Source organism: Ochotona curzoniae, unplaced genomic scaffold, assembly GCF_017591425.1.
Source record: "Ochotona curzoniae isolate NIBS_2020 unplaced genomic scaffold, NIBS_Ocur_1.0 scaffold_1837, whole genome shotgun sequence".
Lineage (NCBI taxonomy): Eukaryota > Metazoa > Chordata > Mammalia > Lagomorpha > Ochotonidae > Ochotona > Ochotona curzoniae.
In genome coordinates, this window is record NW_024467086.1 from 646,329 (window position 1) to 673,391 (window position 27,063).

Consider the following 27,063-nt stretch of genomic DNA (forward strand, 5'->3'; position numbering starts at 1 on the left):
GAAATTAAGAACACAGTAGAACAAATTAAAGTACAATGGAGGGTCTCCAAAACAGAATTAAGCAAGCAGAAGAAAGAATCTCAGAATTGGAAGATACTTCCTCTCATCAGTGGAAAGCAAAAAAAAAAAAAAAGAAGAAGAAGAAAGGGTGGAAGCAGAGCTGGACTAGGCATCCCCAAAAATATTCCAGTATGTAAGACATTGTTAAGAAACCTAACACACAGTTATGGGAGTCCCAGATGGTGCAGAAAGAGAAACTGGTTTTACAAATATATTTAATGAAATAATAAAGGAAAGCCTCACTAATCGAGAGAAAGGAGTTGGAAACAACATTCAGCAGAGCAACAGAACCCCCAACAGGCTTGTCCAAACATGATCTTCACCCCAATACATGCTCATCAAGCTCTCTTCAATTGAAGACAAGGAAAAGATCCTTAAATGTGCACATGAAAAAAATCAGATGACATATAAAATAATCCCAATTAAACTTTCAGGAGACCTCTAACAGGAAACTAGTATAAAGGAGAGAAATGAGTGACATACTCCAGATTCTAAAAAAAAGAAAAAAAAGAAAAAAAGAAAAACAAGTCAGCCTCAGGTAACATAGCCAGAAAAGAAAGCTTTCTTTTGTTTTTAAAAATGAAATAAAATTCCATGGTTAAGAAAAGTTCAAAGAATTTGCATCTTCCATATTTATTCTTAAGCTTCACTTTTATTTATATAGTCTGATACCTTTGCCTTTGCAAAAGAACTACACAGAAGACACGTACAATTCAAACCACTGTGATAATGACTCAAATATTTACAATCTTGTCAATGATTTTTTTTTTAAGATGAGGGACTATTTTTATTGTATTGCTTGAATGGCAATGTAGTTATGTAACCCAGTCACAATAGTGTCATTTACCATATCTTGTTTTTTTATGTTCTTTTTTTTTTTAAACTTTTGTTAATAACATTGTATTATGTGATACAGTATAATAGGTGTTTGGATTTCCCCCACTCCTCCCACAGCCTTCCCCACATGGTGCATAACCACAGTTCAAGTCCAGTTGAGATTCCTTCATTGCAAGCACATACCCAGCATTGAGCAGGGCATCTTATTTTTCTGATAACTTTAACAGCTTCTTGGGGAGGCCTTCCCTGGACTGAAGGCAAAGCTAACAGTGTAAAATCCCGGTCAGTTAAAAGCCCCAACAAAACTTCAGCAACAATATACAACATTATGAAATTGATTGACATAGTATTGAGGAAACAATATGTTAAAAATAATGCAAGTTCAACTTTTCAAAACACATGTGTTGAGACAGTATCAATGGCAGGATCAAAAAAAAAAAAATAGAGAGGTTAAATTAAGGCAAACATGTGGTATCTAACCTTTTGGGATTCGCTCATTTCCCTTAGCATTATAGTTTCCAGTTGGGCCCATTTAGCCACAAAGAACTGCATTTTTTTTTTTAATAGCTGAGTAGTATTTCATGGAGTAGATGAAACAAAGCTTTCTTATCCAATCTTCTGCTGTTGGGCATCTCAGTTGCTTCCAAGTTTTTGCAATTACAGATTGTGTTGCTATGAACATAGAGGTGCATGTTGGTTTGTCATGAAACAGGTGTTTTGGATATATTCCTAAGAGTGCTATTGCTGGATCACATGTGTTCTCCAGACTGATTTCCATAAAGGCTGTACCAACCTGCAGCCTCACCAGCAGTGGAGTAGGGTTCCCTTTTCCCCACATCCTCACCAATAAGTGTTGTTGGTGTTCCTTTTTATGTGGATAAATCTTACTGGTGTTATGTGGTACCTCCCCGATGTCTTAATTTGGATTTCCCTTATTGACAGGGAACTGGAACATTTTTTCATATGTTTGTTTGCCATTTGGGCTTGTTCTTTGTGAAATGTTTGCCCATTTCCCATGCCCATTTCTTGAGTGGCTTGTTTGTTTTGGTATTTTGGTTGTTTTGAAGTTCTTTGTTTATCCTGGAGATCAGCCCCCTATCCCTATGTAGTGTGCAAAGATCTTCTCCCACATTGTGGGAGACCTAGTCGAAGAAAACTACAAACTATTCAAAAAAGAAATTAAACAAGACCTCAAAAGATGGAATAACATCCCATGCTCCTGGATAGGCAAGATCAATAGCATTAAAATGTCTATACTACCAAAAGCAATATACATTTTCAATGCAATTCCAATCAAATTGCCCAAAACATTCTTCACGGAACTGGATACAATGATTCAAAAGTTCATCTGAAAGCACAAAAAAACACGAATAGCTAGAATCATCCTAAAGAACATTAAGTTAGCAGGAGAATCACAGTTCTGGACCTCTGGACATACCATAGAGCAGTGGTTATCAAAACAGCCTGGTACTGGCACAAAGACAGAAAGGAAGATCAATGGAATAGAATAGAAGCACCAAAAGGGAACCCACACAAATACAGCCAATTAATCTTTGACAAAAATACTGATGACAGTCCAAGCAAATGGAAGGCCTCTTCAGTAAGTGTTGTTGGGACAACTGGCTGATAGCCTGTAGAAACAAAAAGATAGACCCACATCTATCACCATACACTAAGATCCAATCTACATGGATAAAAGACCTAAAGCTACATCCAGAAACCTTCAAACTCTTGCAAGAAAATGTTAGAAATACCCTGCAAGACCTAGGAGTAATTCCTGACTTTCTAAAAAGGACACCAAAAAAGCAATAGCATTTGAGAACAGAATAAACAAATTGGACCTCATCATACTAAGAAGCTTCTGTACAGCAAGGGAAACAATCAGCAAAGTAAAATACCCTGTTCATCTTGTTGCTTTTCTTGAGTATTAAAGGTAATATGAAATAAGAATTAAGATCTTATTGCTCTCTATTAATTTTTTCCAACTCATGAATATTTCTTAATTTCATCACTTTTTAATGAATTCATTTAGAGCAATGAATCAATTCATTCGGAAATTTAAAGTAGGTCTGTGGTCATTTTCTGGGTTTTCTTTTAACCAGTTAATAACTAGCAATTAAATAAAAATTTTAAGGTTGAATCTAACAGTTGATTGATATATCTTGGTTTCATTTTTTTATCCAATGCTATATCTTACTTAAAATAAAAAATATGAATAAGAACCCATAAGATTGCATCAAAGAAAAAAATTCAATATAGAATATCCAAAACCTAAACATTCTTTGAAAACAGAATCTTGTTATTTGACCATGATAATGATATAAAATACATAAAAAACCTACATATTCTTTGTATATGTATACATAAAGAATACCTTATATTTTTCATGAATTGTAGAAATTGCCTGAAATGTGTGTAGAATGAAAAATGATAAGAAATGAATAGCTCTTTAATATGAAAATCTGTATGTTTAATACTATACACAATTCAATTGTGAAAAGCAATTGATGTTTCCTGTTTATTTATGTATTTATTTATTTATTTTTACTATGATGTGTTCACAGTTTATTTCTTGCTATTTGGATGAAATTCCAGACTTCATTGGAGTGATAGAGAAGAATTGGACTTAACATGACCTCAAGCACTGATTCAGACTCAGAGGAGCTTGATGGAGAAAAAACAGCTGGAGTTTTAGCTTTAGAAGAAATTGTAATCCAAGACCCCAAATCTCACATAAATTTTCCATTTAGCATTTTATTCTCAACTATTATCTATTGCGGTGAGGTTGCTTCTGCTTTATACATGTTTGAATTTTATCGGCGGAATAATGAAAAATTCTTGATGTCATTTACCATTGGCATCATAATCATTGAAGCTATTTTGGACCAAGTGACACTGATGTTTTTTGACATGGACTTTTCCAGAAATAGGGCTGTCTTAGTTTTTTCACACATTCTTTTTTTAGGACCTATTGTGAGGTAAGTGATACTATAAATTAGTTTTGTTAGAAGAAAACAAATCTATAACAAGGAGACTAATAACATAAGTATATAATTTAGCATAATATAATTGTGATTAGCTTAACATATACGCTTATATAATTGTATGTAAAAGGAAATATGTGTGTATAAAAATAGGAACCCCATGCAAAATTTTGCAAGCCAGAACACTCCCCACCATACACTGAGGTACACATTGTTGTGCATCCTCTCAAATCTGTAGAAAACAGTAAAAATTATTTATTTTAATTTTATGATACAATTGTACAGGGTCTAGGATTTTCCCACTCCATCCTCTAAGGTCCTTCCACCAACTATTTTTCCCCATATTATGACAACAGAATAGTCCTAAACATTATTTGTTTTACTAGAAAACCAAATTAGACATGTAAGGAGACAGAGAAACAGAATGATTATTCATTCACTGATTCACTATGCAAACAGTAGAGCTGAACCAATAGAAAACCAGGAGCCAAGAGCTTCTTCTGTGCATAGGACTTGAAGATTTTGGCAACTCACTGTTTCTTTTATGGATAAGCAGAACGTAATAGGAAACTGAGGATCCTTGACACGTACACATGACCCATATAGGATTCCATCACATTGTAACAATGCACAGTGCCCAATTTGTTTTATTATTTTTAGAAAAGGCAAAAGATTTATATGATCTGAAGAAAGTTTGTGTTTCTATAGAATATATATATATTTATTAATTTTGTTGCATTATGTGACAGTGTCATAGGCTCTGGGATTTCCCCAAATTCTTCCCACACCCTCCCTCCATAGTGGATTGCTCCACCTTGGTGCACTATTACAGTGTAAATTCAATCAACATTCTTTTATTTCAAGCATAGGGCCCAGAATCTTGTTATCCAGATCAATTCAATTATTTCTTGGGGAGACCATCTCCGGTCTGAAGAGCTGGCAGAATATCATTCCAATCAATTAAAATCCACAACATAACATCAACAACAATCTACAACATTATGGAATTATTTGACATGGTATTGAATAACCAATATGTTAAAAAATGCAAGTTCTTAACCACATCCTTTGACTACTTTATTGACACTTCATTTTAGTTTATAGCGTTGAACCATCTGCTATGACCTTAAAATGGCTATAGAGTACTATTCAGCTTTCTCATGTCTATTTTCATTTTACTATTAAGCAGTTTATAGCGTTGAAACATAATTTTGCAGAACTTGGCAGATTTTAGGATAGTCTAAACTGGCTTATAATGCTAACAAGGCATACATCAACAGTTGAGGTGCAGAACAGTTTAAGGAGCGGTGTGCAGAAAAATCTTTACTACCTTAGCGAGGAGTAACTAATTTTGTGTCCTACCTAGTATGGAATGTGTGAGTCAATGCTGACCATTTCCTGTCTGGTTCTAAGCTTTCCTTGTTCTGCATTATTTTTGTGTGTGTATGTGTATTCGGGTGAAGGGCCTCTGGAGCAACACTAATGGTCATTGCAAAAGTGTGGGGATACAAAGTTGGAATTAATTAAGAACTAGAAAAGCTCTTCTCCCTAGTCCCAAAGGAAATATACTGTTCTTCTGTTTCTGTGGACCGCTCAGGGCTCTTGGCTGTTGTTCCAGTGATTTAGATCCTGAGAGGAAGGATTTGGGCTTCTTCCATTCCATGTGGGAGATCCAAATGAGGTGGAAGACCTCAGAGTTCTTAGTCTTTGAAAGCACTCCAATTCCACATGGTCTCTGGCAGTTGGGATGTAGTCATTTGTGCCTGTACTGATAGTGCTTGGTGAGGAACTGGGAGTCTCCAGGGTTGGGATACAAGCCTCCTCCTGTCCACCGGCTCTACTCTGGTGTCCCCTGCTACTTTGTGCATATGACCTCCTGTTCAGAAGATGTCAAGATCGCTCAATTCCCCCGGTATGCCTTTGCAGTTTTACCATTGTCTAATGCTGATTCGAGTCTGTTGTCTATAAGTTATCTGTTATGCATTCTAAGGAGATGGAAGATTTCTCTGCTCTCCTGCCCCATTTCTGAGTAGCAGTTTCCATAGAATATGATATTTAACTCATTATTCTGTATGAGAAATTACTTATGAATAACTGAAAAAGAACAAAACATTAACAAAGCTCAACATATAAGATCTTGACAAAAATAGGAGAAATAATGAGTAGTGACAAAAAATAAAATATCTGAGAAGTCCTATAAAAAATACAAACCACAGACTAGCATGAAAATGTCAAGCTAATTTTGACCAAAAAATAAAATACATCATGTTTATAAAGTCACAAATACTAATCAGAGTGATCTTTTTCTGTAAAAATAAATAAACTTTATAACTTTTCATGTGGACTTGTGTGTTTGGGAAGACTCAAAAATTACTATATTCATTTTCTTTTTTTATTGTTTTTTATCCTCATACAGTCTGCTTTTCTCACTTTAAATCCTTTTTTGTTCAGACAAGCATCTGTTTGACATGCAACTGACTATCTTCCCTTTTAAACAGGATTATATCAGAATTCATTTGTGATATTGTTAAAACATAATACCAGAATTCACTTTTGATACTCCATAAATTTTAAATGCAATAGTCATATTAGCAATAATCTCTTGAGATACTATTTTGTACTCTGAGAAAAAATAATCCAGTAAAGCATAAAACACTTTATAAAGTGATATGCAGAAGTTTATTGCTTCCAATTCACTAAGCTGATGCTTATTTTCACTTTTTTTTTAGAGAACATCATTGAAATATGCTGGTTTAAATTTCAATCTGGTTTTACAAATCTGTTCTCTTACCCTAAATTACAATTTTGATTGTAAATGTTTTTTATCATTTATACATTGTGATAAGGATCTACTTCCTCTCCTAATTTAAAATCTTTGATGATACCATTTGTAGTGTACATATTATTAATGTATCACTGCCTACAGGGACATTAATAGGGTGTGGGAAGTTTGATATAAGATTTTAAAAAATAGAAAATAAACATCATAAAAAATACAAATGCAGTTTATCCAAAAGGATGCCCTTCACTTTTCAAGAAGATTCACACAGAAGGGCCCTTGTCTCAATCTTTTATAAAAATGCATGAGAAGTCAAATTAAGGAATTGGTGTGGCACAAATACTGATATCTATATTTGATGTCAATGTTAATCAGTTGGTGTTTGATGATCAATAAGTAGCAGCTTCCTGCTTGTGACCCTGGAAACCAGTCAAGAATGTGCCTGATCCTGTGTGGGAAACCCAGAAGAGGTTCCTGTCCCCTAGCTTTGGATTGCCACAGCTCCAGGCATTGTGGCTATTTGGCGAATGAATCACATAAACAATAGCCAGTTATGTGGCTGTTTAAATGATTTCCTAATACACATACAATCTTGTTTATTTGGACCATTGCACAGTATATTCTCTCAACAGCAGGTCTCAGCCTTGAGCTTGGGCTTTGCCTCACTTAAATACTATCTTCAGTAGAGTTCCACCTCAGTTTCTGGCAATAGCGTTGGGTGAGCTTAACATTCCAGACACAATTCATCCACTTCTTCTTTATCAAGTCAAGCTGTTAAAAATTTATAGATAACATGCAACAAGATGACATTCTATGACATTTTATGATGCTTCATATTATATGATGTGATTTGTAATTGTAATAGATTGTAAGAATTTGTGCATGTATATTAAAAAGACTATAATGTTCATCATTAGTACCTTTTTCATCATTTTGGTTCTTCTTTTACAGTTTCTAAGAAGTTGCCTTCTACTACTTTTAAAATTGTAGATTTTTTTTCACAAGAGTCATTTAAGGTGAATAATAACTACAAAGGTTTCCAGATTATCAATGTGCGGGTGAACTGCAGTTCATATTGTGTGCTGATTAATATAGCAACTATTTTCATTTACTAATTGTTATAAATAGTATTGTAACATTACTGTTGTCTTCTGCCTAAAAATATTTATGGGGCTAGCACAGTAGCCTAGCAGCTAAAGTACTTGCCTTGTACACACTGGGATTAAATATGTCTGCTGGTTCTAATCCTGATGGCCCTGCTTCCCAGCCAGGTCCCTGCTTGTGGCCTGGGAAATCAGTCAAGAATGGTCCAAAGCTGTTGGACCCTAATCATGTGTCTGAAACCCAGAAGAGGCTCCAATCTCCCAGTTTTGATTTGCCACAGCTCCAGGTATTCTGGCTACTTGGTGAATGAATCAGCAAATGGAAAATCTTCCATCTCCACCTTTCTACTCTCTATATACCTGACTTTCTAATACAAATAAACAAATCTAAAAACTTAATGAAATATTACCTTAAGTTTTTAGAAATTTAAGCAGTTTTGTCTTGAATATATTAAACTTATTTAGATTCAGTTTTCAGGAGTTTCATAAATATTTTGAAATGCTTGCTGTTTTGTACTATGGTGGTCTGTATTAAATAATATTGTGATGACTATCCTTTTATAATTCTTTCATTCATTAAACCAAACCTTATCAATCTAGTTACCTCAGTTTGTTAATTTTCTCTTTCCCAATCTCAGCAGGCAGTTCATTATGCTTTTTCTTATGTTTTTCAATCAGGATAAATGTGATTGTCTTTCCACAATAGTAAAATTAATAAATAGTTGAAACATTCAAAATTATTTTCAAATTGTTTTTCTTTAAATTATTTTTCATAATCTCTTTGCATAGCTTCAAGTAATTCCTTGCCAGCATCCGTATTTACCCTCCACTCCTCATAATCCATCATGTTTTTTTAAAAAAACTAATCTGTTAAGTGGCAATTTAGAATTGCCTGCTTCTCCCTAAGTAATATCCCATTCTGTAGAAACCCCAAACACATTTTTAGTTTCTATATTACCCTTTTCTCAGACTGTACATATGAGTGATACAATGTGACTGTCTTTCTGATCATGGCTTCCTTCCCTTTAAATAATGACAACATCTCTATCCCCGTTCCTATAAAGTAAGATTTCATATTATAAAAATGTACCACATTTTGCTTATCTAATGATCAACACTTAGGTTGTTTGAGACTTTCACAATGTGGATAATGCTGCAATAATGGAGAGTCCATATATTATATTATATCATATTATATCATATCATATTATATTATATATAATTAATAAAATATATAATTTATTTGTAAATTACATATATGTATTCTTTTAAATGATAATTATCTCTACCCCAAAGCTTTTGAGACTCACACTGTTTTCCATGATTTTGCTAGATGTTTATGTCCTAGCCAAATATACAAGGATCCTCAATTTTCCTTATACCTACCAGTAACTTATTTCTTCCTCTCTTTTTTTAAATTTAAAATTGATTTCATTTTTATTACAAAGTCAGATACACAGAGAGGAGGAGAGATAGAGAGAAAGTGGAGCTGCCAGGATTAGAACCAGTGACCATATGGGATCCTGGTGTATTCAAGGCGAGAACCTTAGCCAGTAGGCCACACCACTAGGCCCTCTCCCTCTCTTTTTTATAGCTAATAAAACACAAATGAGGAGAATTTCTCTTAATATTCTCCAATTAATAGCTTGAATATGTTCAAAACATTCCTGTTAAATGTTTTCATTTTCTCTTTAGATCTTCTTTTCTGTAATGGGATTTATTTTTACTATTTAATGTAACCTATTTATTCTATTTCCTTATGACTCCATCTTGCTCACAGATATGTGTATAAGTGTTCATTTCTTCAGGATTATTCCATTTGTAGCAACACAGCTCTTTCTACCTGGTCTTCTGCTTTCTCATCCTACATCCTTGAGAGTTTTTGGTTAGCTTTTCCTAATCTGGATAAAACTTTACACAACTTTTTTTATCTTTTCAAAGAACAAGATATTACTTCTGTAAAAATTGCTGTCTTCCCATAATTGAGGTCTCAGCTTCTTGCTGTCCCACTTTTATAAGGTATGTAGTTATATATTTGAGATCGTCCTGAGTCTTATAAAAGTAGACACTGCAGCTATAAACTGCTGTCTTCATAACTATTATATTGTATCCTGCATGTTTAGGTATGTTTTATTTGTCTTTTCAAAGAAGACTTAAAAGTTTTCTTTTGTCTTTTCCTTAATCCATTAAAGGCTATGGAGTACTCTTGAATTTTTAGTGAATACATTTCTTAGGATTTTCTTAATGTTGATTCATAGATGATTATACAGTAATTACTCAGGAGGGTTGATATTGATGCTATTACTTTTAAATAGTTTATATTTAATTTCTGACATAGCATTTAATGCAATCTAGAAACAATTCTGCAATATTTTGTCAATCTGTTTTATGTCCAATTTATCCGTAGTGACTATTATTTCTCACACAAAAAATTCAATTGTGATTAAACAATTCCTGATTGTTTTTTCAAGTTGATCTATAAAACATGATATACCTTCCAAGACACAACATGATTTCCAACATGCACTTTAGCTCTCAAAACATTTCACAACTTAGAAACGATGGAAGAAGTCATTTCCTTTTCCCTTCCTATATAGCGAAATGACACTTTGCAAGAGTTATGCAAAGTTTTAAGGATGATTTTTTAAAATGATTTATTAATTTTTATTGGAAAATCAGATATAAGGAGAGGAAAAGTGAAAGAGAAAGATCTTCCATCCACTGTTTCACTCCCCAAGTGGCCACATTAACTGGAATTAAAACCAAGAGTACAGAGCATCCTCAGGATCTCTCATATGAGTGCAGTGTCCAAATGCTTTGGGCAATCCTTGACTGCTTTGCCAGGTCCCAAGCAAGAAGTTGCATAAAAAGCAGGGCTAACAGGATTAGAAGCAACAGCAATATGGGATCCCAATGAGTGCAAGGCCAAAGTGTTAGCTGTCAATCAACCACACCAGGCCTGATGATTTCTTCTTCTTCTTCTTCTTCTTCTTTTTTCTTTTTTTTCTTTTTCAAGAGTCATTTGTTTTTATTGGAAATTATGATTAATTGGGAGGAGAAGAGACAGAGAAAGAACTTCCAATAAACAGGTTAATTCTCTTACAAGCTGGACAGTAGCAGCTGTAGCTAACATAAGCCACAAACTAAGGAAATTCAGCAGATCTCCCAAGTGGTGCAGAGTTCTAAGACACTGAACATTCTTTAAGGGATTCTATTATTTTATAACATCAATTATTTTAAGACATTGAAACTCTTACTCAAGAAAAACAGCCTAAATATATTACATTTTCTGCAGGGAGAAGTTAACATTAATACCACCAAAATGTTATCTACTCAGGATGCTATTCAGCAGCTAAAGTTAAGAATCTAATGATGTTCTATAAATGACTAAGGTTTTTTGCATTAATTTTTGAAAATTATGTTTTGAAACTTCTTCTCATACATTCTTGAAAGTTGAATAGCTAACTCTGTCTATGACAAGGTTGCCTCATAACACGGAACATCTACCTCCTGACAATACATAAGGGTCATAAGATCAATCAAGGGTGTAATCCATCTCTGGTCTATTGACGTCTTAGGTGATCTCCTTTTTTCCCCATTTGCTTGAAAGGGATAACAAAATAAAGGGACATTCCACTGACAGGCTAACTCTCCAAATTCCCATTGTAAGCATTGGCTCAGATTGGGTCAAGGAGATCAGAATTTGAGATGAATTTTCTCTTAGAATGCAGATGTGTCATTGGGCTTCCAAGAATGAATTAGCAGGATGCTGGATTGAAAGGAAAGTGACTAGAATAAACTTGTCATCAGCCAAAATCAAGCATAAGAAAGGGGCATTGGTCATTATGTGGATTAATTTGATAAATTAATATATTATTTAATAAAACTAACATGAATTTATATTCCATTTCTCAGATGTTTCAAATTTACATAAATTTTAATATCCTATTTACATACTAAGTTCAGAATTTTGTGGGTTTTTTTTTTCAGGAATTTATCTAACACTTTAGTGAATGCTTTGTGTGACTTCAAAAGAGAGTTTAGAAACCACAAGAGAAATAGCTTAAGAATCACAAAAGTGAAAAACACTAACCATGAAAAATTATTTTCCTACTATGTTAAGATCTATATCCTGATTCATAACTCTGTCATTTACAGTTATCTAATATTGATTTTTAAGTGTTTGAAAAAAGAAAGGAAGATAAAGTATTCTTTGGTTCATTCTAGTCATCCAGTATTTATAATATTTATGAAATTGAGAACTAGTGGATGGTTTCATGCTTATCAAATTTTAGAATAATTCTGAAGGGACAAGATATTTTATTAATCAGGTGCACAACTGCTTCACATACTTGTCAAAATGTATAAAAACTTTTAAATTCACTTATTTTAAGGTCATTTTGTAACACTTCTTAGGATTCTTAGTATTGGTTTATATATTTTTAAAATTTATTTGGTTACATTTGTTTTTATTGGAAATTATGATTAATGGGGAGAAGAGACATAAAGAACTTCCATCCACAGGTTAATTATATTAAATTAGATTACCAAAATTTGTGAAATAAAAAAGACTTTTAACTTACCTTATTTCCATTTTAAAACATTTGAATTGCTTCAGAGAGCTCAAATTTATGTGTGGTGACTTGTATTATATTGTACCTTAAATTCAGGTATTCCAAATATGTGTGAACCACATTTATGAAATATCATATGAACATCTCTGTGAGGTCAATTTTTTTTACTATTAATAATATCATTTCTGAATTTTTCACAACTTAGTAATGCTTTGTTCTCTTTTCAAATGTTTATGAGGAGAACAGAAAATATTTAAATCCCTATTTGTCATTTCCTTGTAGTATTTCACATTACCATATTTGGGGTACATTTTCTTTAGAATATTAAACATTTGCGTTTAGATTGCATATTTGAGAGGCAATGTTACATCAAAAGTGAAAAGAACAGAGCTAGCTTCCATCTGCTGATTCACTCCCCATACAGACGAAATATCAGAGTTGGGCCAACCTAAAGCCAGAACCCTGCTCCAGATCTCTCCTAACGGTGTAGGGTCCCAAAGACTTAAGATATTCTTTGCTGTATTCCTGGACAAAGCAGGAATCAGGATAGAAATGCCCATGTGTAATACTGGGATATGCAGAAGGCCAAGTCAAATATGCTAAATCTCCAACACATTTAACTTTTTGGTCTAGCTCTGGATCCTATTTTTAATGCTATTTAACATTATTTTGCTTTCTTATTTTTGTCTGATAAATGATATAAATATGTAGATTCCATGCAAAACTTTGCATTTTCTTTTCAGAATATCTTGATTTCTGTTGGGCCCTCTGTTGTAATTTTAAGAAAATGTTATTTTCTTCATTATGCTTAAGTTACTGAAACCCCTCATTAACTGCCATGAAATTGAATATTCGAAAGGTTACTGATATGTTGAGAGGAGGAGAGGCAGAGAGGAAGATCTTCTGTCCCTTGATTCTCTCCCCAAGTGACTGCAAAGGCTGGTGCTGTGTCGATCTGAAGCCAGGAGCCAGGAACTTTCTCCAGGTCTCCCATGTGGGTGCAGGGTCCAAAGGCTTTGGGCCATTCTTGACTGCTTTTCCAGGTCACAAGCAGGGAGCTGGATGGGAACTGGAGCTGTTGGGATTAGAACCAGCACCCACATGGGATCCCGGAGTGTTCAAGGTGAGAACTTTAGCCACCAGGCCATTTTGCTGGGCCTTAATTAACATTTCTTTAAACTTTAAGGCTAGAATTAAATGAGTTTACAATAAGATTAAGTCACATTAGTAAATTTAAGTATGAGATTTGGTTGAAAGATAATTTTTATCCTTGTGGATCAATTTTGAGACATGCTTGAATCATCGGATATTTATAAAATATTGGATTTTACCTAATTAGAGCATATTTAAACTGCAGCTTTCTTTCAGCAAAGGAAGTTTCATGAGCATGGTGTAAATTAAGCATCCCTAAAGTGTTCAACTTACATATTAAAACGTACAAAATAATTAAGGAGCACAAGCATATTTTGGCAAAAGAAAGGATCGTTTATGTTTCTTTTTAAAAGAAAATTTATTTAATTTTTTGGACACAGAATTTCATAGAGAGGGCAGGACAGATAGAAAGGTCTTCCATCTCCTGGTTCACTCCCACATGGCCTCAAATAATGCTCATCTGAAACCAGATGGTTTCTCCTGGTGTTTCAGATCCTTGCAGGGCCCTGTAGATTGAGGTCTACTAAGACATTTTACCATGCCATTAAAAGGGATATGGACAGAAAGTAGACCCATCAAGCCTCAAAAAAGTACACTTATGACATGGCTCTTGGATGTAGAGAATGAAACAATTGAGCCAATGTTCAACTCTCAGGATGGTTATGTTCTAATCTGCCATGACTCATTTGAGATTCAAATGAGAAATTTAGTGACAATATGGAAAACAATATAAGAGATTATTAACAAGGTCTGATTTGTGGATACTGTAATATTTACTTTTGGGATATGATTAATAATAAACTTTGAAATAATTTTGCACAATATTAATCAAGAAATGCTAATACTTAATGTTCCTCAATTTTAACAGGTGTCTACAAATCATTATAAATTATATTAAGTTGGCAAAAAAAAAGCAGCAGAAAAAAAAGAATAAAGAAGATAATGGAATAAATGTGATGCTGGAAAAGGAGGACATTGTCTCAATTTGTGATATCATTGTACAATGCAAGAGTTTCAAATGCATGTCTGTGATTCAGGCCTTTATGTGCTCTGCTCCACAATTAATTGCTCAGTTATATATCACTTTTAATATTAGAAAATGGCCTCTAAGCAGAGGTAAGTTTAGCTGGCTTATGCTGAGAGCCTTTTGAGAAAACAATGTAGGGAAATGCCATCCTATGTAGCTAGAGAACAGTAATGTGGTGACACAAATTGGAATTTTGGTATTGGGACATATAGTTGAGTAATGCCAGATCACAATGTGCTTCAGAGGATGGCCCAAGATGTCTACACCTGCAAAAAAAAAAAAAAAAAAAAAAAAAAAACCCCCCCCTTGAGATGGGCTGGCTCTTTCAGCAGCTCTGAATTCTGCCACCCTGCAATAAGCCTGAACACATTTGATATAACAAAATATTTTGGAGTTGATGTGTTTTCATGTTAGTTTCATTTTGAATTTTAGCATTATGACTTAAATGTTTCCTAAAAGTACAGATTTTTCTAGAGCTTTTGAAAGCAACCACCCATCACACACACACTGTTTTAACTGGTTTTGTGTTTCATGGTAAACCTACACAAACCTTGCTTGAAAGAATTATACCAGATAACGGTAAGTACTTATAGAAATTGACTTTCCTTTTTAAAAATTTTACTTGAAACATTGCACCCATTTTTATCCATTTTGTTCTCTTAAAAGCTAAAAACAAAACAAAACAAAAAAGAGATTGTGGCCAGTATGGACAAACAAAACTTTGCTTTCAGCACTGGCTTCCATGGCATTTCCATTTCAGTTCTTGGTTGTTCTACCTTTGATCCAGCTCTCTATACATGGTCTGAGAATGTAGCACTGGCATCCCAAACTCCTTGAAATCTTGATCCCACATAAGAAACCCAGTAGAAGCTGCTGGCAAAAACCTTTGGCCTTGCAACTACTGGTGAAACCAGTGGATGAAAAATCTTCTCACCTTTCCTTCCCTGTGGAACTCAGCCTCTTCAAAAAATTCAATAAAACTTTTAAGAAATGAAATCTTCTATGTGGTGTGTACAGTGCCTCTCCCTGGAAGCACACATAAATAACAGGAAGAAAAGAGACTTAATGCAAATCAGACGGCAAGCCAAATACTCTATTTGTATTATCTCATTAACCCTGCCCATAACCACATAACATATTTGATAGTGTCCCTAATACGCAATTAAAGAAATGGAATTGCTTAGTAAATTAGACAATTTACTTGTACATTATTAGAGTGGGAATTAAACTTCAGAGTACCTTACTGGAAAAAAAAAATGAAATCCTTAATGGATGCTAAAATTAACACAAAATATTAATTGCTATCTTCATGCCTATAGTATATTATGGTTGAATCTGTAATTTACTTTCTTCCAATGATAGATGGTTGAAAATGTAATCTATAATTTTCTTCTACATATTTCCAATTTATTCAGAAATAGTTTAAAATTATTTAATATCTGCTTTCACTTACCTATGTTTTAATCTGAACTTCAGAGTGACTTTTTAAAATGTACTTTCTTAAATTAAATTTTTATAGCATGTATTCAATGTTCATAATCCAATGAGGAATAATATCACACTTGGAGTCCACTTGGACTACACTTCTCAAGATATAAAGGGACTGGCATCACTCACTGTCTAAGTAATGTGGAAATGCAACTTATATATTCATGTAATTATCTGAGGAATGACAATTCACTCTTTTGTCTGCTTATTTAATATCCATGTATGCATTGTTACATATCTATTTGATGGAATTTTATTATTTCTCTCAAGTGAACTTACTATAAATTTATCTCTGCAGCATTATCTACTCCTCTTCCTTTACTTCCTGTCCCATCAATCAGTTACATTGGTTCACTCTGACTCTAGGATTCATATTGACTCCATAATTTTTTGTAGTTTCTGATAAAACCTTGGCCTAAGTATTTTTCATGTTGCATCAGCCTTGTCTTTGGTATTCTCATCTCCTCCTAAACTTTCCATAAGGAACAGAGCCACTGGTAATAATGCTAAATGCATGTCTTATAAATGTGAAAATTGAATTATAAATTCTTCAAATTGTCTATCATTATATATAGTTTCAGAATTGAACTTTTATAGTTCCTTTCTGATGGATTATTCACTTGAAGCAAACGCCTTTGTGCCCATGTGCGCGTGAACAAATATTCATATCTGCTTATGTTTTCTCAAGTAAAATTAGAAGTATAGGATCGTACTTACTTTGGTTCCAGTCACAGATTATTAATAACATATGTAACACAAAAAAACCCTTTTATATTATATAAAAAGAAAATATTTGGTAATGTTTTTATTTTATATAATCTGAAAAAATTACATCAGAAAGTCTCTAAAAGTTTTGTATTTATTTTTCACAGCATTTTTGACGACATTTTCTCTGCTATCGGTCACATATGGTGCCATTCTCTGCAATATATTGTCCATCCAGATCAAGTACGATGATGCTAAGTTACACCCCTTACAATATCTGCACATCATGATATGGCGTAGCTTGGAGATTACCTCACGAGTTGTGACGGTGGTACTTTTCATCATATCCTTAAAGCTAAAGAGTATGTACTTTATATTAGTCACATTTTCTATATCATTTTTGGCACCATGGCTGGAGTTTTGGAGAAGAGGGGCTCATCATTCTCGCAGCAGGAGAAAGAAATCACATCCAAAATGTACTCTTGTGCTAATCACTCTACTATATGCGACCATTGACTTCTCCTGCTGGTCACCAGTGAAACTGAAGTTTTCAAGTGAGGAAATTATTGACAAGAGACAGAAAGGGGTTCATAGAGCCCTACATTACATCCCAAGGTTTTTAGAAAATATGATAATGGTATTGATCTTCAGGTATGATGGCAGAAAAACTTTATTGAATTGTTGTGACACAGTCATTGCTGTGCAACTGATCTTAAGTTATGTACTATCTATTGGATTTATGCTCATCTTCTATGAGTATTTATGCCCAGGCTCTTGTGACTTGCCAAAACATTCTTAAAAGCAGCAGAAATCACAGTGACTACCTAGGATCATCTAGTGCAAAGTCTATTAAAAGAACTATCAGAAACTTAGCACAGAATTCATTTTTTTTTAATAAAGGTGTTGGTATGTTATATCCAAGAAATGCTATTCACAATACAAGCAATAAGATGGAAGATTTGCATAAAGCTGTAAGAAAGAATTGAACATGATTTAAACAAGAAAAAATGTATAATTTTAACATATTTTACTCTTTTCTTGTTAATCACTTGCCAAATATCTTATGAATTCCTAATGTCAGACCTCAATTTTGCCTATGAGGCTTTTTAACAGTAAAAGATATTTCTGATATAATATAATGAAGTGTCAAGAGGTGAGTGTAACAAATATATTTGGGTTTTCCTGAGGTAATAACAAAAGTATTGAGCTATAAAGTTATTGGCATTGATTCAGTACTTCCAAGATACCAGATGTGGCAGCTCTGACATTACCATTGTAATAAAACAAATTTCCTTTCAAATAGTAGGATGGAAGAATTAATGGCAACATATGCATTAATCCCATTGCCTCGAAAGGAAAATATTCTTTAGGAAATTACGCTTTTATCATGCGACCACAAAAAGGCATGAGGACCTTTGGAAATGGAATTAAGTGAACTTTATTCATTCAGGGAGTAAGGCAAGGCAAAGGTGATGAAAATATTCTATCATCAGGCTCACAAAATTTGCACTAGTGCTCTGTTCCCCAGAAAGAAACTCTTAATTATTAAGAAAATCTAATCCTCTTTAATATTTCTCAAAAGTTTGCAATGAGTTTCTAATAAATATGCTTTTACTTTTATGTAATCAACAAGAGTTTGCACTCTGTTACCGTATTACAGTACATAATTTTTAGCTATATTTTCAATTCTCAATAGAGAATTTTATTTTTAAAAGTTTACTTGTACAATAATTTTTGTAGCTATGTGACCATGGCATATTTATACAACTTTTATTTTACCACATATGTTTGTAATCTAGCAATTTTCCTCCTTTGAAATTAGTATGAATATGTACACCTAGTTCAATTATAACTATTGATTATCATATCACATTTCCTGGTTGAATGCCTGCACTGCATTCCTGCATGTGCCTCCTGAGTTTAATTCCTGCTAATAAAGACCCTTCCAAGTAGTGCTGATGGTGGCATAATTGTGTTCTACACACAAGTAGGGAAAATAATTTGAATCCCTCACTCCAAATTCTGATCACATTGCAGCTGTAGCTCAGGAAGATACCTACAAAGTAAAAGTTGAATCAGAGGTCTCTATCTGGCCATCTGTGTCTCAAACTTTGCTGTGTTTAATTGCTAAGTACTGTGGTGTCTTAGTTCTACTTATTTGAAAATGTTATAGAATCATTGTACCAATCCCTCTCTCCAGAATTAACACATAGCAATGCATTTTAGAAAAAAAAAAACCAAAAAACTAATATTAGAATGAGTTAACATTTACTGATATGATACTGTACAAATCTCCTATATGGATACATCCATGTCATAATTATTCTTGCCTTTGGAAATGCATATCTTTTGTGATAACTCTTGCAGATAAAGGAAAAATTGACATTACATGATAAACAACTGTTTTCATGTAAATAAAACACATTTAACATAGTTCACAGTGCAAAGCACAAAGATACTTGCCATTTTACCTGACATGTTCTTGCACTCTCAATTCATACTTATATTTCCAATTAATGAGGAACAGGTGTGATATTTTGGTTAATATGAAAGGAACTTCAGCATACATAAAGTAAAAAATGTAATACAACATTTCAATACATTCAAGAATGAACATCATATAATCTTATCAATAGATGTAGGAATAACAACTGATAAAAATCTAACAAGTTCTCTCTGAGAACAAATCACAATTAGGCAATCTAAGCAAAACAACAACAACAACAACAACAAAACCAAAAAACAAATAATAATAATGCACAAGAAACCCATGCAATGTATAAGTTACCCAATTTCCAGAATACCAAATTTGGAGACAGGATACATTCCCAATAAGATCTGGAACTAGTTGAGGTTGTACACAATCACAATTGCTATTGAATTATTATTACTATTAAATCCTTCACTAGAGGTACTAGGTAAGAAAGGGGGATTAAAGAAGACTTATATTATAAAGGAAAAATTATCCATGTTTAAAGTCAACCTTAGGACACAAAGACTAACATAAAATATTAGACCACTTAAGTTCATAAAAATATTAGACAATGTTGCAGTGTATAAAATCAATCAACATAAATTAATGGCCCTAATATACACAAACAGGTGTATGGCTAACCAAGAACTTGTAAGGATAGTACCTTTCAAAATAGTGTGGGTCTGAAGAGTAAATTCATTATAATTAAAATAACCAAAGGTGTGTAAGTGCTCTATGATAAAAATGCCAATAAAAACAAGCAAAATGGAAATACAGGAAAAATATGAAGAAACTTATCATATTTCAGGACCGGTAGAATGAACATCATTAAATGTCAATATTACAGAATATAATGCACAGATCCCAGCAAAAATCCCACAACAATGTCTTCAAAGATAGAAAAATAATAGAAAACTGCATCCAGAAATACAAGAGTCCAGAAAAACCCATGTTATCTTGGGGAATCAAAGAAAGCAGAAAGAGACATCCTGCAGGGCACTGGTAATCAGAATGTACTAGAATTTGGTATAGAAACAGAAAGAGTTTTCAGAATAGAATATACATTCAACATGTGATTTTACTTAGTATGGTGAATTACTCTTCAACAAGAGAGCTGACCATAATCCAGTTAAAAATGTTGGTCTTGGTGCTAGCACAGAAGCATAAAGTCTAAAGTCCTCTCTTTGATCCATATGAGCACCAGCTCTAATCCCAGTGGACCTGCTTCCCATCTTTCTCCCTGCTCCTGACCTGAGAAAGCAGTTGAGAACAGCCCACAGCTTTGGAATATACAACCATGTGGAAAGCTCAGAAGGAGATCCTAGCTCCTGGATTCAGATCAGCTCAGTATCAAAGTTTGTGGCCTCTTGGGGAGTGAATCAACAAATGGAAGATCTTCCTTTCTGTCTCTCCTCCCCTCTTTTTATCTGACTTTTTAATAAAAATACATCTTTAAAAACAAATAAAGTAAAATAAGATAAAATAAATTATTGTTTTAAAAAAGATTTGTCTGTTTTTGGTCCCGGCGCTGTGGCGCAAGTAGTTAAGGTCCTCGCCTTGTACGCCCAGGATCCCATATGGGTGCTGGTTTTATTCCGGCAGCGCTGCTTCCCTTCCAGCTCCCTGTTTGTGGCCCGGGAAAGCAGCAGAGGACGGCCCAAGGTTTTGTGACCCTGCACCCACGTGGGAGACCCTGAGTAATCTCCTGGCTTAGCAGTGGCATAGCATCGGCTGTTGCACTCACTTGGTGAGTGAATCATCGGACGGAAGATCTTCCTCTCTGTCTCTCCTCTCTGTATATATCCGCCTTTCCAATGAAAAAATAATAAAAATAAATCTTTAAAAAATATTTGTCTGTTTTTAGACAATTGGATATTAGCCTATAGATACTGGAAACAATCCACATCTGACCTTAATACACAATCATCTTTATCTAGAGCAAGGATCTACATCTGTACCAAAAAAAACATCAGGCCATTAGAGGAAGATATAGGAAGTACTCTGAAAAATATATACAAGGACGCAAATTTCTTGGAAATATCACCAAGTACAGATACTCAAAGCCAATCTAAACACACAGGACTATATCGGATTTGAACCCCTGTACAAAAAGAATAATGATGAATTTTGAAAAAGGAATGGGTAAAGAAACAGTTACATTTATGCAATGGAAGAGCACACTATAATGAAATCCAAAATAGCTTTAATGCTTTCCAACATAGTGGTTTTAAATGTAGGCAATTATGCACAGTGAAATCAGTCAAACCCAAAGCCACATATAATATGGGTCTCTCTGATGAGTGGCCAATTGTTTAGCCTTATAAATATACTGTTCAAATATTTGAGGTTTTTGCAGCTTATAAAATTTCTTGCATGTACTGAGCAGTAAAAAAAAAGGAGGGTTGTTATTATATTCCAGTCTCTGAAATTTCCCATTCCTTCATTAATACCCTCCCAACTGTTATTGATTTCCTCTCTAATATTTCAATGAGCGGTCCTTCATGAATAGTCACAAAACTATCACTCTGCTATTGAAGAATTTCCCTAAATTGCATACACAGACATAGTCAGAGAGTCTACCATCCTACTGTCAGGATATATTTAACTGTTTCTCTGACTGCGTGGTTTTGGTCTGGACACAGGGAGGCATACTGCATTATGTCTCCAGAACTGGTCATAACAGTCTCCATTACACTTCTAATATATCCCCTTGATAGTAATCCGATAAAACATAGTCCACAACAGGAAGAAAAACAGAACATTCTCATCAACATAAAGTTAAACAAGATGCTACAGAAATGCCAATACATTAAAAGTGATGAAAAAGTACATTAAAAAAAAGTATAAAAATTGAGGCTAATTCATGACCCATGTGGTACAGAATAAATGACAATAAAACCAAGATCACTATTTATGAGTTAGGAAAAACAGTGTTGAAAGGAGATATTTAAAATCTCAGGTATTTAAAAGTAATTAAAAAGTCTTTTTTGGGTGATTCAACTAAAAATACACAAGGGATTACTGGAAAAGGCACACATAAATAGGAAGTACTGAAAGATAAAATTCAGAGCAAAATGTTAGAATTAATGTCCCACTCCCAAATCTGCAAGCTTAAACATAAAAGAACCATTCCTTAAGAACAGGAACAAAATAACCCTGCAGCCACATTGTCAATGAGCATGATAAAAGAACAATTGCTTAAAATTAGACATAAAAGGCAAATGGTTCCAACTTCTTGCTGTTTACATGGGTCATGAACTTTGTGCTCGCAGCACCCACGTCACTGTATATTCCCACCCGAGCAGAAGAACTAGGGTTGAAAGAAGAAAATGCACAGTGGGTCATTCATGTAAGAAGAATTATGTTTATTGGAACTCCAGGCTGCCTTTTATAATCTGCCTAGTTCCTCTCAGTATTTATCCAATGCTCAAGCAGTTCCTAAAATCCCCAGGGGCATAAGTTGACAATCAGGTAACAGGAACTTGCAGTTAAGTTAGGGGGCTAAATGTGTCATGCCAAGATTGGACGTCCTGTTACATCATTTGAAAAATAAGCTAAGGTGTGGAATCAACCCTTGGAAGACTGGGCCCTTGCACTTTGGGCATGGGCCATAGTAGAGATCATAATTTTTTGTTGTCTATGTGTATTCACAAGTTGCATTGCGGGATCTATCTTCAATTCTTAGTAGTGTTATGTTAATTTTTCTTGATTGCTGGTACTCTGATCTCCATTACATCCTTTGTGAGGTGACATGCATCTGTTTATTTTCCATCATATTTTGTTTTGTATTGTTTTGTTTTGTTGGAAGTTGCCTTATATTGAAGCAAACATATGATATCTTACCAATGGGTGTTTACTCATTTCACTTAGCATAATGGTTTCCACTTGGGCCCATTTGGCTTAAACCATAGAATTTCATTCTTTTTCATACTTAATAAATAGCATTTCACGGAGTAAATATGCCATAGTTTATTTATCCATTCCTCTTTCAATGGGCATCTAGAGTTATCCCCATGCCTTTGCAATTTTTGATTGTGTTGTAATAAATACAGGAGTACAAATTGCTTTCTCATGCATCTGATCTTTTGAATAGGTTTCCAGAAGTAGGATTTCTTGGTGAACTCCCCTTTGCAGGATTTTTTTTCTTCATACCTACTTCCATAGTTTCTGCACTAGCCTGCTATCCTACTGAAGCAGAGATAGGGCTCCTTTTTCTCACATACCAGAAAGGGTTAATGGTAGTTTTCTGTATGTAGACCATTCTCACTGGATTTAAGTGGAACTACAATGGTAATTTTATTTGAAATTTTCTTAGTCCTAGGGAGCTTGAACTAAATATATTTTTGTGTATATATGCATACATATTCCTTTTAATTAAAAAAAAATCAAGTTTTTAAGGGTGCTGTTGGCCTTGAGGGTTATTAGGAATTCCATTAATATGAACAAAAGAAAACTGGGCACTAAAGGACTTGAAGAGAGAAGTATATGCAGGGCCATTTGCAACTTTTAGTAGGCTAGGTTGGCCCATAATGTCAAAAACTGTTAGACAATGATTAATAACATAATGAACTTCTTTTACCTGATTAAAGGGTAGCAAAAATAAAACCAAAACTAATATCTACAGAAACATGAATAAACATTACGGTACCAAAGGGCAAGTGATGGGTGATTTCCATTTGCCAAATGTGATTGTTAAGTAGACCTGGGGGATTAACTGCTTAGCTTGGTATTGGCAATAAGATAGAGTAATTGAAACACTAATAATGATAATAAGGGCTTGTTCACAGGTAAGCCTAAAGCGATCTTGTAATGCGTTAGCATTACAATGAAAAAGATTATGGAATTTGATGGCTTGATTGGCTGGAGAACTTTATATATGCAAAATATCTCAGGCAGCTAAAACTGAGTCATGATTGCTTTGTTCTAAGGGCCAGGTAAAGATGTCTGAGTATGAATATGCATAATAAATATGGGATCTCTATGCAACCACAATAATCGCTGTTACTGAGTAAACAAGGAAAAGGCTGTTGTAGTGGCTACTACAACTAAAATGGCTAGATAGCCATCTCCAGTGGTGGCAGAGACTGAGCAACATGAGCACTCTGTATATAAATATTTAAAAGAGTGGAAATATATTTTTGAAGAACTAAGATAACAGCATGCAACTTATACTTTGTGAGAAAAGGCAAGGTTTGATTTACAACATAGACAGCAAGACCATTGCATGAACCATCTGCAAATATCGATTGAGCATTATCAATATGGGTAGATCCAACTATTTGGGAGAAAATAACAGGGTGAGCTTTAAAAAAGGAAAGAATGAGAGAAGGGGGATAATGGGTATCAAAACAGCAGGACAGGTTAATAGCAAGGTTGCCCAATCATAATCATTGGAAATTAACCATTGTAAATTATAAGGGGAATAAGGTGTAAAAATGATATGAGGGTGGATTTCAAAAATCTGCAACCCTTGTAAGAGAGTTTTTCTTAAAAGTGGGACTATAGCTTGGGTATAAGAATAAATAACCTTCTTTGGGAGGATGCAGGTAAATGAACACACAAAAGGGGATCAATTTGCAAAAAAAATGTTGGTGAGTGTATAATAGGAAGGCAATATTAATAAAAACAGGAGGAGGGTTATATTTAGGGCTTGTTCTACTAATTGAAGTGCACCATAGGCTTCAATAGTGAGGGCTCTGGGGGAACAGGGATCTGGATTTTCATTTAGAATATCAAATAAAGGTTTCAATTGACCTGTGGTGATATGCAAGAAGGGCTGCATTCAGTTGATGTTCCCAAGTAATTTTTGAAAATAATTTAAGGTTTTTAACTTATCAACAGTAATAACCAATTTTTGAGGTGATAATAAAACATCATTAATCAGGAAATTTATATAAGTATATGGAGCACTGTGCTGGATCTTTTCTGGAACTATTTGAAATTACTTGCTGTGCACAAGTTGACATGTGCCAAAAAAACACCCCTAGAGATTGGATGATTTATTTGTGGAAAATAGAATGTCATTCATATAATGAATAATATTAACTGTACAAAATTGTAGGCTTATGGGATAAAGTACGTTTGCATCACAATATTGACACATAGTGGGACTAGTTGCAATACCTTGAGGGAGGACGACCTAATGAAACTATCACCAAGGAAAGGAGAAATTAACACTAGTAATATTAAAGGCAAGCAAACCTGGTAGTATCATCAGGATGAAGAGGGATTGTAAAAACAAAACAAAACAAAAATAGCCTTTTCAATTTATAATTATAATATGATGTCCTAATGGAATGGCCACTGGATGAGGCAAACTAGGCTGAAGTGGCCCCTGGGTTCTATGACATCATTGATTTTTCTCAAATTGTATAACAAACACCATTTTCCTGACTTCTTTTTTATCACAAAAATGGCCGAGTTCCAGAGAGAGTTAGATAGAACAATGAGTTCAGCTTGTAGTTGTTCTGATACAAATTGTTCTAAAGCTCTAATCTTTCTAAGGACAAGGACCACTGAGGAATCAAGAACGGCACATTAGACTTCCATTTTATTTTCATTAGCATTTCTTCCTCAGCAGCCCTCACCAACCTAGACTTTGGCGGCTGAGATTCTTGGATTGTTTTACAGGTTTTATTCTGTCTTGTAGCAATTTGCCTAACACTTTTCCTAGTATGTACCCCTGCTGAACAATTTGGGAGAAGGCTTTTGGATAGGAACTGACCAACACAACTTCCATAGCAGTGAGCACATCTCGGCCCCAAAGGTTGACTGGTATTTGAGAAAGAACATAAGGCTGGAAGACTCTGGTGTGCCTTCTTCATATTTCCAGGTTAACATTTTGGCACTACATGTAGGTAAGATGGCGTAGCCCAAACTTACTAGTTGGGTGGAAGCAGAATCAAATTTTTGAGCCATTTATAATTGATTTGTCTGCACCAGTGTCAAGCAAACCTTCCATTTTTTTTTCCCTCCAGTGGTTAAGATAAGCATGGGACACTGGCCACAATCTTTTACCCAAAAGTCCATTTCTGTCTGTCCTGTAGCCCAAAAGGCGAGACTGGTCTTGTGCCAGGGTGAAGACAACATTGGTAATGAGGGGTCATAGCCAGCGGGCAATTCGTTCACTGACTGAGATAGCTATGGTACTAGTAGGGCAGCTATTGCAACATTAATTTCCCCAGTATAATCATTAGCCAACCACTTCTGCATACTATATGTATAGGAGCACATACTATATGTGCTCCTTTTAAAGCTATGCTGCTATGGTCCAAGATTAATCCTACTATGTCTTTAAGTAGTGTGCCAAAAATACCTGTGGGGAGTGGCTAGGCACCTTCAGATGGTGTTAATGTTGTAGCTGTCGTAGAACAGAGGTCCAATACTGTGCTCCCTTGGGATCCTCTGACAAGTTGGTCAACTGAGAGATGTGATACAGTGGGCAATATACAGTCACAATTTATACATTCCAACTGTTTTCCAGTGCCTGCCTCTTTTACATCTGGGACAGAGGTTAGATCCTCTGTCCTGAGATGAGATTGGAGAGTATTCTAAGGAACCTTTTTCCTTTCTTTTGACTGGGCACTCATACTGGAAATGTTCTGGCTGTTTACATTTGTAGCAAACTGGATTAGAACTGTTTGATTTAGTAAGCCTTAACTATGGCTGTTCCCATAATCATAGGTCCTGAAATTTCACTACAAAGTCTGATCCACTTATCTAATGGTTCTTCTGTCTGGATGGATGACATCTATACAGAGTCAGCATTTTCTTACGCTAATTTTTGTATGAAAGGCATAGCCACTTGAGTGTCAGAAAATACTTGGGTAGCTGCCCCCAAAATATGATTGACAAAATAGGAATAAGATTCTTCCCCAATTT

The 27,063-nt window shown here is 34.5% G+C and overlaps 1 protein-coding gene across 1 annotated transcript; it reads left to right on the forward strand.

Annotated features, from left to right (window-relative positions):
* Positions 1 to 3,528: 3,528 nt before the first annotated feature.
* XKR3 (XK related 3) lies at positions 3,529 to 17,508 on the forward strand. Its single transcript, XM_040999402.1, has 3 exons — positions 3,529 to 3,875; positions 14,358 to 14,605; positions 16,877 to 17,508. Exons 1-3 carry the CDS (start codon positions 3,529 to 3,531, stop codon positions 17,506 to 17,508), a joined length of 1,227 nt encoding a protein of 408 aa, XP_040855336.1.
* The last annotated feature ends 9,555 nt before the right edge of the window (positions 17,509 to 27,063 follow it).

Bases quoted from the DNA above. Each gene is read 5' to 3' on its own strand.
- XKR3 (XM_040999402.1), top strand. From the start codon at position 3,529: ATGACCTCAAGCACTGATTCAGACTCAGAGGAGCTTGATGGAGAAAAA. The intron at 3,876-14,357 runs GTAAGTGATACT...CAATTTTAACAG, and splicing joins TTTTTAGGACCTATTGTGAG to GTGTCTACAAATCATTATAA. The intron at 14,606-16,876 runs GTAAGTTTAGCT...TATTTTTCACAG, and splicing joins AAAATGGCCTCTAAGCAGAG to CATTTTTGACGACATTTTCT.